Source organism: Oncorhynchus keta, chromosome 1 (assembly GCF_023373465.1).
Source record: "Oncorhynchus keta strain PuntledgeMale-10-30-2019 chromosome 1, Oket_V2, whole genome shotgun sequence".
Lineage (NCBI taxonomy): Eukaryota > Metazoa > Chordata > Actinopteri > Salmoniformes > Salmonidae > Oncorhynchus > Oncorhynchus keta.
In genome coordinates, this window is record NC_068421.1 from 91,631,690 (window position 1) to 91,644,984 (window position 13,295).

The 13,295-nt window shown below is 43.8% G+C and overlaps 1 protein-coding gene across 38 annotated transcripts in view; it reads left to right on the forward strand.

Moving 5' to 3' along the window:
- The window catches only part of rxrgb (retinoid X receptor, gamma b), a 97,977-nt gene extending 85,825 nt beyond the window's left edge, over nt 1-12,152 (forward strand). For all 38 annotated transcript variants that reach the window (XM_052465682.1, XM_052465680.1, XM_052465681.1 and 35 more), the window contains exons 5-9: nt 990-1,150; nt 2,657-2,786; nt 7,928-8,152; nt 9,772-9,877; nt 11,656-12,152. In XM_052465682.1, the coding sequence (XP_052321642.1) occupies nt 990-1,150; nt 2,657-2,786; nt 7,928-8,152; nt 9,772-9,877; nt 11,656-11,803 (770 nt within the window). In that variant the 3' untranslated portion in view covers nt 11,804-12,152. The remainder of the gene's footprint in view (nt 1-989; nt 1,151-2,656; nt 2,787-7,927; nt 8,153-9,771; nt 9,878-11,655) is intronic.
- Nucleotides 12,153-13,295: the final 1,143 nt, after the last annotated feature.

The following is a 13,295-nucleotide window of genomic DNA, read 5'->3' on the forward strand; positions in this document are numbered from 1 at the left end:
GATGAGTTGATGAGGATGGAACACAGCCAGTGGTCAGGGATGAGTTGATGAGGATGGAACACAGCCAGTGGTCAGGGATGAGTTGATGAGGATGGAACACAGCCAGTGGTCAGCCAGTGGTCATGAGTTGATGAGGATGGAACACAGCCAGTGGTCAGGGATGAGTTGATGAGGATGGAACACAGCCAGTGGTCAGGGATGAGTTGATGAGGATGGAACACAGCCAGTGGTCAGGGATGAGTTGATGAGGATGGAACACAGCCAGTGGTCAGGGATGAGTTGATGAGGATGGAACACAGCCAGTGGTCAGGGATGAGTTGATGAGGATGGAACACAGCCAGTGGTCAGGGATGAGTTGATGAGGATGGAACACAGCCAGTGGTCAGGGATGAGTTGATGAGGATGGAACACAGCCAGTGGTCAGGGATGAGTTGATGAGGATGGAACACAGCCAGTGGTCAGGGATGAGTTGATGAGGATGGAACACAGCCAGTGGTCAGGGATGAGTTGATGAGGATGGAACACAGCCAGTGGTCAGGGATGAGTTGATGAGGATGGAACACAGCCAGTGGTCAGGGATGAGTTGATGAGGGAAGTGAGAAGGTCTCCAGAGATGGTCTGGAGAAGGGAGGAGGGGATGGGGATCGAGTGGGCAGGTTGACGGGAGGTCAGACCTCACTAAATCGCAGGATTTCATCTGGAGAGAGATGTGAGAAAGAAGAGTGGAGGCGGAGGGTAGTTCTGTGTGAGTGAGACCATGTGGACTCAACAGGCTGTGTTGTGCTCTTGCGTGGTAAATGTGTCCAATATGTTTCCCTGTTCTGCGTCCATTTAGGAATGGTTGTGGGATGTCTGATCGATTGGCATAAATCTTTCATTGTTGTGGATTGTCTGGTGTGTTTGTTGCACCACGAGTATCATGCTTGTGGATGTGATCTGTTAAGTTCCCTTACAGAAACGTCTAACATTGGTCCTGTGCCTCCATGCAGCGGTGCAGGAGGAGAGGCAGCGTGGGAGGGAGCGAGGGGAGAACGAGGTGGAGTCCACCAGTAGTTTTAATGAGGAGATGCCCGTCGATAAGATTCTGGACGCAGAGCTCGCCGTGGAACCCAAGACAGAGACATCAGCAGACGAAGGCCCTGGCAACTCGGTAAGGATGACATAGAGAGGTGTTTCTTAAAGGTGGAAGGCAGCTGTTTTTATCTCATTATGAAATCATTTCTGGGTAACAATTAAGTACCTTACTGTGACTGCTTCAAATAGCTTTTTTTCAAGCAAGAATTTTGCTAAGACTGTCTGGGAGTGTTCGGAATGATGAGAGGGAAAACTGAAAACTAGCTGTTATTGGCAGAGAGGTTTGGAACTCTCTTTCTTATTGGTCTATTAACTAATTTACCGCCCACAAATGCTGATGCTCCAGATACTAAACTAGTCTAAAGAAGGCCAGTTGTATTGCTTCTTTAATCAGAACAACAGTTTTCAGCTGTGCTAACATAATTGCAAAATTGTTTTCTAATGATCAGTTAGCCTTTTAAAATTATAAACTTGGATTAGCTAACACAATGTGCCATTGGAACACAGGAGTGATGGTTGCTGATAATGGGGCTCTGTACACCTATGTAGATATTCCATGAAAAAATCAGCCGTTTCCAGCTACAATAGTCATTTACAACATTAAAATGTCTACACTGTTTTTCTGATCAATTTGATGTTATTTTAACGGACTGTAAATGAGAGAGCATCTCCCTCCTGTAAATGAGAGAGCATCTCCCTCCTGTAAATGAGAGAGAACCTCCCTCCTGTAAATGAGAGAGCATCTCCCTCCTGTAAATGAGAGAGAACCTCCCTCCTGTAAATGAGAGAGCATCTCCCTCCTATAAATGAGAGAGCATCGCCCTCCTGTAAATGAGAGAGAACCTCCCTCCTGTAAATGAGAGAGCATCTCCCTCCTGTAAATGACAGAGCACCACCCTCCTGTAAATGACAGAGCACCACCCTCCTGTAATTGAGAGAGCACCCCTCTTGTAATTGAGAGAGCATCTCCCTCCTGTAAATGAGAGAGCATCTTCCTCTTGTAATTGAGAGAGCCTCCCACCTGTAAATGAGAGAGCATCCCCCTCCTGTAAATGAGAGAGCATCCCCCTCCTGTAATTGAGAGAGCACCCCTCTTGTAATTGAGAGAGCATCTCCCTCCTGTAAATGAGAGAGCATCTCCCTCCTGTAATTGAGAGAGCACCCCTCTTGTAAATGAGAGAGCATCTCCCTCCTGTAATTGAGAGAGCACCCCTCCTGTAAATGAGAGAGCATCTCCCTCCAGTAATTGAGAGAGCACCCCTCTTGTAATTGAGAGAGCATCGCCCTCCTGTAAATAAGAGAGCATCTCCCTCCTGTAATTGAGAGAGCATCTCCCTCCTGTAAATAAGAGAGCATCTCCCTCCTGTAAATGAGAGAGCATCTCCCTCCTGTAAATAAGAGAGCATCTCCCTCCTGTAAATGAGAGAGCATCTCCCTCCTGTAAATAAGAGAGCATCCCCCTCCTGTAAATGAGAGAGCATCCCCCTCCTGTAAATGAAATCCATTTAATGTTAATACAAAATATGGAACGTGTGTGTGTGTGTGTGTGTTTTATCTTACACTCTCTGTATCCTCTGTCCAGACAAACGACCCAGTCACCAACATCTGCCAGGCAGCAGACAAACAGCTGTTTACCCTGGTGGAGTGGGCCAAGAGGATTCCTCACTTCTCAGAGCTGCCCTTAGACGACCAGGTTATTCTACTACGAGCAGGTACAGACCACTTATCATCATTTGCTTTTATATTTCTGTTAGTTGGAATTAGCATTGTGGGGCGGCAGATATCCCAGTGGTTAATTAGCATTGTGGGGCGGCAGGTATCCCAGTGGTTAGAGCGTTGGACCAGTAAGATCGAATCCCCGAGCTGACAAGGTAATATATAATAATAATAATAATATATGCCATTTAGCAGACGCTTTTATCCAAAGCGACTTACAGTCATGTGTGCATACATTCTACGTATGGGTGGTCCCGGGAATCGAACCCACTACCCTGGCGTTACAAGCGCCATGCTCTACGCAGATTGGCAAAGGACAGTTCGATAAATTAAGTAGGAACAAACTAAATATTCATTACACATTGGTATTTTGTTTGATGTTCTACATTATATTTGCTTGATTAAATTGGTTATCATTCTCCTTTGTCAAGATTCAATTACATTACCGTGAATTATTTTTCCATAGCGATATTTTCTTTTCCATAGCGAATATTGATGACATAGTCCGTTATAACTTTTAGTTTGATTTTAGAGTCAAGTTTGAAGAGCTTTGGTTAACACCATTATATTACTGGGTTTTTTATTGTTTAAGTTTAGTCTCAAAACAAAAACAACTTCTTCATTTGGCTCCCGAGTGGCGCAGCGGTCTAAGGCACTGCATCTCGTCACTACAGACCCTGGTTCGATTCCAGCCTGTATCACAACCGGATGTGATTGGGAGTCCCATCCCAATTGGCCCAGCATCATCCGGGTTAGGGTTTGGCCGTCTTTTTAAATAAGAACTTGTTCTTAACTGACTTGCCTAGTTCAATAAAGGTTCAATAAAATTCAAATTAAAAAAATACAACACCTGCTGTTGTTAACAAAGCGACACACCCCTCTTACCTGAGGATGCTGACCGGTCTTGATGATGCATGGAAAAAGCCAACAAGATGAACTGTATATTATCTATGTCCTTGTTCCGCCACCCCTCTTACCTGAGGATGCTGACCGGTCTTGATGATGCATGGAAAAAGCCAACAAGATTAACTGTATATTATCTATGTCCTTGTTCCGCCACCCCTCTTACCTGAGGATGCTGACCGGTCTTGATGATGCATGGAAAAAGCCAACAAGATTAACTGTATATTATCTATGTCCTTGTTCCGCCACCCCTCTTACCTGAGGATGCTGACCGGTCTTGATGATGCATGGAAAAAGCCAACAAGATAAACTGTATATTATCTATGTCCTTGTTCCGCCACCCCTCTTACCTGAGGATGCTGACCGGATGACTTGATGATGCATGGAAAAAGCCAACAAGATAAACTGTATATTATCTATGTCCTTGTTCCGCCACCCCTCTTACCTGAGGATGCTGACCGGTCTTGATGATGCATGGAAAAAGCCAACAAGATAAACTGTATATTATCTATGTCCTTGTTCCGCCACCCCTCTTACCTGAGGATGCTGACCGGTCTTGATGATGCATGGAAAAAGCCAACAAGATAAACTGTATATTATCTATGTCCTTGTTCCGACACCCCTCTTACCTGAGGATGCTGACCGGTCTTGATGATGCATGGAAAAAGCCAACAAGATTAACTGTATATTATCTATGTCCTTGTTCCGCCACCCCTCTTACCTGAGGATGCTGACCGGTCTTGATGATGCATGGAAAAAGCCAACAAGATAAACTGTATTATTATCTATGTCCTTGTTGCATGGAAAAAGCCAACAAGATAAACACCCTTGTTCCGCCACCCCTCTTACCTGAGGATGCTGACCGGTCTTGATGATGCATGGAAAAAGCCAACAAGATAAACTGTATATTATCTATGTCCTTGTTCCGCCACCCTCTTACCTGAGGATGCTGGGACCGGTCTTGATGATGCATGGAAAAAGCCTTGTTCCGCACCCCTCTTACCTGAGGATGCTGACCGGTCTTGATGATGCATGGAAAAAGCCAACAAGATAAACTGTATATTATCTATGTCCTTGTTCCGAGGATGCACCCATGGAAAAAGCCAACAAGATCTTACCTGAGGATGCTGACCGGTCTTGATGATGCATGGAAAAAGCCAACAAGATAAACTGTATATTATCTATGTCCTTGTTCCGACACCCCTCTTACCTGAGGATGCTGACCGGTCTTGATGATGCATGGAAAAAGCCAACAAGATAAACTGTATATTATCTATGTCCTTGTTCCGCCACCCCTCTTACCTGAGGATGCTGACCGGTCTTGATGATGCATGGAAAAAGCCAACAAGATAAACTGTATATTATCTATGTCCTTGTTCCGACACCCCTCTTACCTGAGGATGCTGACCGGTCTTGATGATGCATGGAAAAAGCCAACAAGATGAACTGTATATTATCTATGTCCTTGTTCCGACACCCCTCTTACCTGAGGATGCTGACCGGTCTTGATGATGCATGGAAAAAGCCAACAAGATGAACTGTATATTATCTATGTCCTTGTTCCGACACCCCTCTTACCTGAGGATGCTGACCGGTCTTGATGATGCATGGAAAAAGCCAACAAGATGAACTGTATATTATCTATGTCCTTGTTCCGACACCCCTCTTACCTGAGGATGCTGACCGGTCTTGATGATGCATGGAAAAAGCCAACAAGATGAACTGTATATTATCTATGTCCTTGTTCCGACACCCCTCTTACCTGAGGATGCTGACCGGTCTTGATGATGCATGGAAAAAGCCAACAAGATGAACTGTATATTATCTATGTCCTTGTTCCGACACCCCTCTTACCTGAGGATGCTGACCGGTCTTGATGATGCATGGAAAAAGCCAACAAGATGAACTGTATATTATCTATGTCCTTGTTCCGCCACCCCTCTTACCTGAGGATGCTGACCGGTCTTGATGATGCATGGAAAAAGCCAACAAGATAAACTGTATATTATCTATGTCCTTGTTCCGCCACCCCTCTTACCTGAGGATGCTGACCGGTCTTGATGATGCATGGAAAAAGCCAACCAGATAAACTGTATATTATCTATGTCCTTGTTCCGCCACCCCTCTTACCTGAGGATGCTGACCGGTCTTGATGATGCATGGAAAAAGCCAACCAGATAAACTGTATATTATCTATGTCCTTGTTCCGACACCCCTCTTACCTGAGGATGCTGACCGGTCTTGATGATGCATGGAAAAAGCCAACAAGATGAACTGTATATTATCTATGTCCTTGTTCCGACACCCCTCTTACCTGAGGATGCTGACCGGTCTTGATGATGCATGGAAAAAGCCAACAAGATAAACTGTATATTATCTATGTCCTTGTTCCGCCACGACTCCATGAAACAGAATATTACGGATCTTCAGGTCCCGTTGATAGGATCGTCTCGAACAGAGCTCCTCCAGTTTATTCTCTAGTGACCGTACGTTCGCTAACAGAACGGAGGGTAGAGGCGGTTTATTTGCTCGACAAAATAGTCTCGTCGGGATTCTGACTCGTCTTCCGCTTTTGCGTTCTGATCTCCAGAATCAAAGAGCCTGGAGGTACTGAGGTGCCTACGGAGCTGTGAGGGGAACGGCACCTCAGTACCTCCAGGCTCTGATCAGGCCCTACACCCAAACAAGGGCACTGCGTTCATCCACCTCTGGCCTGCTCGCCTCCCTACCACTGAGGAAGTACAGTTCCCGCTCAGCCCAGTCAAAACTGTTTGCTGCTCTGGCCCCCCAATGGTGGAACAAACTCCCTCACGACGCCAGGACAGAGGAGTCAATCACCACCTTCCGGAGACACCTGAAACCCCACCTCTTTAAGGAATACCTAGGATAGGATAAGTAATCCTTCTCACCCCCCTTTAAGATTTAGATGCACTATTGTAAAGTGACTATTCTACTGGATGTCATAAGGTGAATGCACCAATTTGTAAGTCGCTCTGGATAAGAGCGTCTGCTAAATGACTTAAATGTAAATGTAAATGTAAGCTGTTTTCGGTCATAGGAAGTAATGGCAGAGATGTTATGTAAAAAAAATTAAAAAAAAGTTAAGATCAGCGTAAAAAACACACACAAAATAGCAGAATTGGTCAGGAGTTTCTCTCATATTGATGTTGCATCCTATAACCAAATTCAACCTTACCTGGTCATCGCATTAACCAGTTTCCCATCATCTGCAATGGACATATTGCCAACAATGATGCTTTGAAAAACACCCCAACGCTGACCTCTGCTGGTGGGATATTTCAAACACTAACCCTAAATGCAGGAGAGGAAATATCACACCACATCACCGATGAGCTGAAGACGTTTTAATAGCCTGATCGGAAACAGAGAGAGAGAGACAGAGAGAGAGACACAGAGAGAGACAGAGAGAGAGAGAGAGAGAGACACAGAGAGAGAGAGAGAGAGAGAGAGAGAGAGAGAGAGAGAGAGAGAGAGAGAGAGAGAGAGAGAGACAGAGAGAGAGACACAGAGAGAGACAGAGAGAGAGAGAGACACAGAGAGAGAGACACAGAGAGAGACACAGAGAGAGAGAGAGACAGAGAGAGACACAGAGAGAGACAGAGAGAGAGAGACACAGAGAGAGAGACAGACACAGAGAGAGAGAGAGACACAGAGAGAGAGAGAGACAGACACACAGAGAGAGAGACAGAGAGAGACACAGAGAGAGACACAGAGAGAGCCAGAGAGCGAGAGAGACAGAGAGCGAGAGAGACAGAGAGCGACACAGAGAGAGAGAGACAGAGAGCGAGAGAGACAGACACACAGAGAGAGACACAGAGAGAGCCAGAGAGAGAGAGAGACACAGAGAGAGAGACAGACACAGAGAGAGAGAGAGACACAGAGAGAGAGAGAGAGAGACACAGAGAGAGACAGAGAGAGACACAGAGAGAGACACAGAGAGAGACAGAGAGAGAGACACAGAGAGAGAGAGACAGAGAGAGACACACAGAGAGAGAGACACAGAGAGAGAGACACACAGAGAGAGAGACACAGAGAGAGAGAGACGCATGAAGAGAATAGGAAATATTTAAAGATAGAGAAGTGGGAGGGATAGAAAAAGAGAGAGATGAAATAGAGAAATTAAGAGAGAACAGTAGATAAACACTAGTATTCACATGCAGTGACTGTAGTTGCCAAGTAAAGATCCCTGTGTGTTTGTCTGTTTTATGTTCAGGCTGGAATGAGCTCCTCATCGCGTCCTTCTCACACCGCTCTGTCACGGTGAAAGACGGAATCCTATTGGCCACGGGTCTCCACGTCCAGAGAAGTAGTGCTCACAGTGCCGGAGTGGGCTCCATCTTTGACAGAGTCCTGACAGAGTTGGTGTCTAAGATGAAAGACATGCAGATGGACAAGACAGAGCTGGGCTGCCTACGAGCCATCGTCCTCTTCAACCCAGGTCAGTGGATCATACCTGCTTGAAGGGGCGGAAAGGGCACAAAGTAAGTGAGGACGGCTAAGTTGGAGAATTTAGATTTTTTTCAAACACCTGATTCAGCTTTTTTCCTGCAATCTAGAGCCATCATTATGTGCATATCTAAGCATACTTATTGAGCTGTCTGTATCCTCCTGCAATCTAGAGCCATCATTATGTGCATATCTAAGCATACTTCTTGAGCTGTCTGTATCCTCCTGCAATCTAGAGCCATCATTATGTGCATATCTAAGCATACTTCTTGAGCTGTCTGTATCCTCCTGCAATCTAGAGCCATCATTATGTGCATATCTAAGCATACTTCTTGAGCTGTCTGTATCCTCCTGCAATCTAGAGCCATCATTATGTGCATATCTAAGCATACTTCTTGAGCTGTCTGTATCCTCCTGCAATCTAGAGCCATCATTATGTGCATATCTAAGCATACTTCTTGAGCTGTCTGTATCCTCCTGCAATCTAGAGCCATCATTATGTGCATATCTAAGCATACTTCTTGAGCTGTCTGTATCCTCCTGACTGATGGTTATATTCCCTTAAGAAACTAAATGTGCGTCTTATTCAGTACATTTAGTTATTGCTTCCTTTTCTACCAACCTTGCCAGCAGGCATGTCAGCTAAGATAGTTAGACAAGCTAGCTACTCTAACTTGATTGGTAGATCTGAAATGTTTTTTTTGGTATCTAGTTATGAGGTTGGGAGAACTGATCTGGGCTGAAGTTAAAGCCGACGTCATAACATTTATAAGTGGCTAGCAGTATTACAGAGAGAAAAAACTCAATCAAATATATATTTATTTTTAATGTGAGGGGGAACGTGCCCCTGTGGCCCCTATGGGCATTTACACCTCTGTCTACTTAGTTACACCAACAGTCATGATAGTGGTTTGTTAAATGACTACTCTGTGTTCTCTGTGCGGCGTATGAGGTAAGGAATGAGGTTGTTGATGTGCGGTCTTCATGTTAGCGGACATGACCATGACAAGGAAGCCACAATAGATAACTATGAGTCATTGTAATGTTGGTGTCGGTGTGATGGCTCACCGGGCAGCATGACTGTGTCCTAATGTTCCGGTGTGAGTGACTAGGACTAGTATCCAGTTTGACTGAAGTGGAGAAGGTTTGTCTAACAGGAGAAGGTAGGGACGGACTGGGATCAGAAATCAGCCCGAGTAGTTCTAACACACCAGTCCATTGTTTTCCTAAAGCCCCCCCACACCAGCCATTTGTTGTTTTTTACTACAGGCCCTCATTATTAGCCAAATAATATAATAATAATATATGCCATTTAGCTGACGCTTTTATCCAAAGCGACTTACAGTCATGTGTGCATACATTCTACGTATGGGTGGTCCCGGGAATCGAACCCACTACCCTGGCGTTACAAGCGCCATGCTCTACCAACTGAGCCACAGAAGGACCAAATAATGATAATGCAAAAAAACATCCCGGTTTAGACAGGCTCACAGGCCTAAAGATGACCAGCCCATCTGGCGTTTGCCTAAACTGACCTATGGCCAGTCCGTTTCGGAGAGAAGGTGAATATATAAAGGCATCGGACTGACTCTAAATGTTCTGTTGTTGCAGATGCAAAAGGCCTGTCAAATTCACCAGAGGTGGAAGGGCTGAGGGAGAAGGTCTACGCCTCGCTGGAGTCCTACACCAAAGCCAAGTACCCAGACCAACCCGGCAGGTACAGTATTCACCGCTCATACAGACCGGGTTGGGGTCAATTCAAGAAGTAAACTGACATTCCAATTAAATCATTGACTTCACAATAAGCTTCTCAATAAGCTTCTCAATAAGCTTCTCAATAAGCGTCTCAATAAGCTTCTCAATAAGCTTCTCAATAAGCTGTAAAAGGAGAAGCTATTTATGTCAAACTTTTTCAAATACAAATCACTTCCTAAATTGACTGACTTCAATTAGAATTGACCCCAACCATGCTACAGACCGAACACATCCCAATACAATCTGATTGTAATTGACCCCACCCTAGCTACAGACCGAACACATCCCAATACAATCTGATTGTAATTGACCCCAACCTTGCTACAGACCGAACACATCCCAATACAATCTGATTGTAATTGACCCCAACCTTGCTAAAGACCGAACACATCCCAATACAATCTGATTGTAATTGACCCCAACCTTGCTACAGACCGAACACATCCCAATACAATCTGATTGTAATTGACCACAACGCTGCTACAGACGGACACATCCCAATACAATCTGATTGTAATTGACTACAACGCTGCTACAGACGGACACATCCCAATACAATCTGATTGTAATTGACCCCACCCTAGCTACAGACGGGACACATCCCAATACAATCTGATTGTAATTGACCACAACGCTGCTACAGACGGACACATCCCAATACAATCTGATTGTAATTGACCCCAACCTTGCTACAGACCGAACACATCCCAATACAATCTGATTGTAATTGACCCCACCCTAGCTACAGACGGGACACATCCCAATACAATCTGATTGTAATTGACCCCACACTAGCTACAGACGGGACACATCCCAATACAATCTGATTGTAATTGACCACAACGCTGCTACAGACGGACACATCCCAATACAATCTGATTGTAATTGACCCCACCCTAGCTACAGACGGGACACATCCCAATACAATCTGATTGTAATTGACCACAACGCTGCTACAGACGGACACATCCCAATACAATCTGATTGTAATTGACCACAACGCTGCTACAGACGGACACATCCCAATACAATCTGATTGTAATTGACCACAACGCTGCTACAGACGGACACATCCCAATACAATCTGATTGTAATTGACCACAACGCTGCTACAGACGGACACATCCCAATACAATCTGATTGTAATTGACCCCACCCTAGCTACAGACGGGACACATCCCAATACAATCTGATTGTAATTGACCCCACACTTGCTACAGACGGGACACATCCCAATACAATCTGATTGTAATTGACCACAACGCTGCTACAGACGGACACATCCCAATACAATCTGATTGTAATTGACCACAACGCTGCTACAGACGGACACATCCCAATACAATCTGATCACTGCCCTTGTCTCATTGGATTTGACCACTTATTTTAAAGAAATTGTTTTCCTTTTAATATTGTGGACACCTATCGGGCACTCTCACTTATCTGTGGTCATGAGGAAAAAGGTACAGGAAGGTGAGCCATTCCTTGAAAAGAGGACAATGAGCAAAGAAAGAATATTGTGACATAGTAATGATATTATGACATAATAATGATAATATTATGACATAATGATGATATTATGACATAATGATGATAATATTATGACATAATGATGATATTATGACATAATGATGATAATATTATGACATAATGATGATACTATGACTTAATAATGATAATATTACGACATGGTCATAGCCAGGTTTAATCTTTGTTTCTTGTGACTCTCCCTCCTCCTAGGTTTGCTAAACTGTTGCTGCGTCTCCCCGCCCTGCGCTCCATAGGCCTCAAGTGTTTGGAGCACCTGTTTTTCTTCAAGCTGATAGGAGACACGCCCATAGACACCTTTCTCATGGAGATGCTCGAGGCGCCACACCAAATCACATGACACGAGTCCCACTTCCCTCTGTATATACTCCCACAATGTAATTGATATGAAGATGAAACTTGATTCGAGTTGTAAAACAGACGTATTTTGTACAAAGAACAAATGATTATTAATGTCAACAATGTGTGTTTTTTGGTGGGTACGAGGAAAAATACACTGTTAAAACACAATTCTAATAAAATTTTGTAAATATATAATTTCAGGTATCCATTTTAAAAGCAACCCAAAGCAATATTGAAAATAATATTTTATTAAAAGATTAATTGTATAACACTGAAAACCGTCCCTAAGTTTCTAAAAAAAAATTTTTTTCGAATTCTTCCAGAATAAAATAATGTACAATTTGGATTTTTGGAATAGTTTTGTTTGTGATGTTTCTCATGCCTTTTCACAATGATTAAACTGACTAGGTGGTACTATATATCACACGTTCATATAGAGTCAGGTCCAAAATTATTGGCACCCTTGATAAATACTGAGCTATATTGTAGGTGGCAAAAAATGTATAACAATTATATTATTTTATACTAATACATTCCTCGGCTAAATAGATTTAGTTTAATAAGTAACACAAAAAAGTTCTCTAAAAGACGTGTCAAAATCATTGGCTTACGAGGATAACGACACAAGCCTTTTTCTAGAATGTTCTATGCAAATGGAGAACACATTGGGATCTTAGACCAGATTTCCTCCATACAGAATCTTTCCAGATCCTTGATATCCTTCTGTCCTCATGAACTGCCCTCTTCAATTCAAACCACAGTTTTTCAATGGGGTTCAAGTCCGGAGATTGAGATGGCCATTGCAAAATGTTGATTTTGGGGTCAATTAACCATTTCTTTCTGGATCTTTATGTGTGCTTGTGGTTAATGTCTTGCTGGAAGATATACTCTTGGCCAAGTTTCAGCCTCCTGGCAGAGGCAACCAGGTTTTTGGCTAAAATGGTTCATGATGTTATTGTTCCTTAACAAGGGCCCGAGGACCAATGGTTCATGATGTTATTGTTCCTTAACAAGGGCCCGAGGACCAATGGTTCATGATGTTATTGTTCCTTAACAAGAGCCCGAGGACCATGGTTCATGATGTTATTGTTCCTTAACAAGGGCCCGAGGACCAATGGTTCATGATGTTATTGTTCCTTAACAAGGGCCCGAGGACCAATGGTTCATGATGTTATTGTTCCTTAACAAGGGCCCGAGGACCAATGGTTCATGATGTTATTGTTCCTTAACAAGGGCCCGAGGACCATGGTTCATGATGTTATTGTTCCTTAACAAGGGCCCGAGGACCATGGTTCATGATTATTATTGTTCCTTAACAAGGGCCCGAGGACCATGGTTCATGATGTTATTGTTCCTTAACAAGGGCCCGAGGACCAATGGTTCATGATGTTATTGTTCCTTAACAAGGGCCCGAGGACCAATGGTTCATGATGTTATTGTTCCTTAACAAGGGCCCGAGGACCATGGTTCATGATGTTATTGTTCCTTAA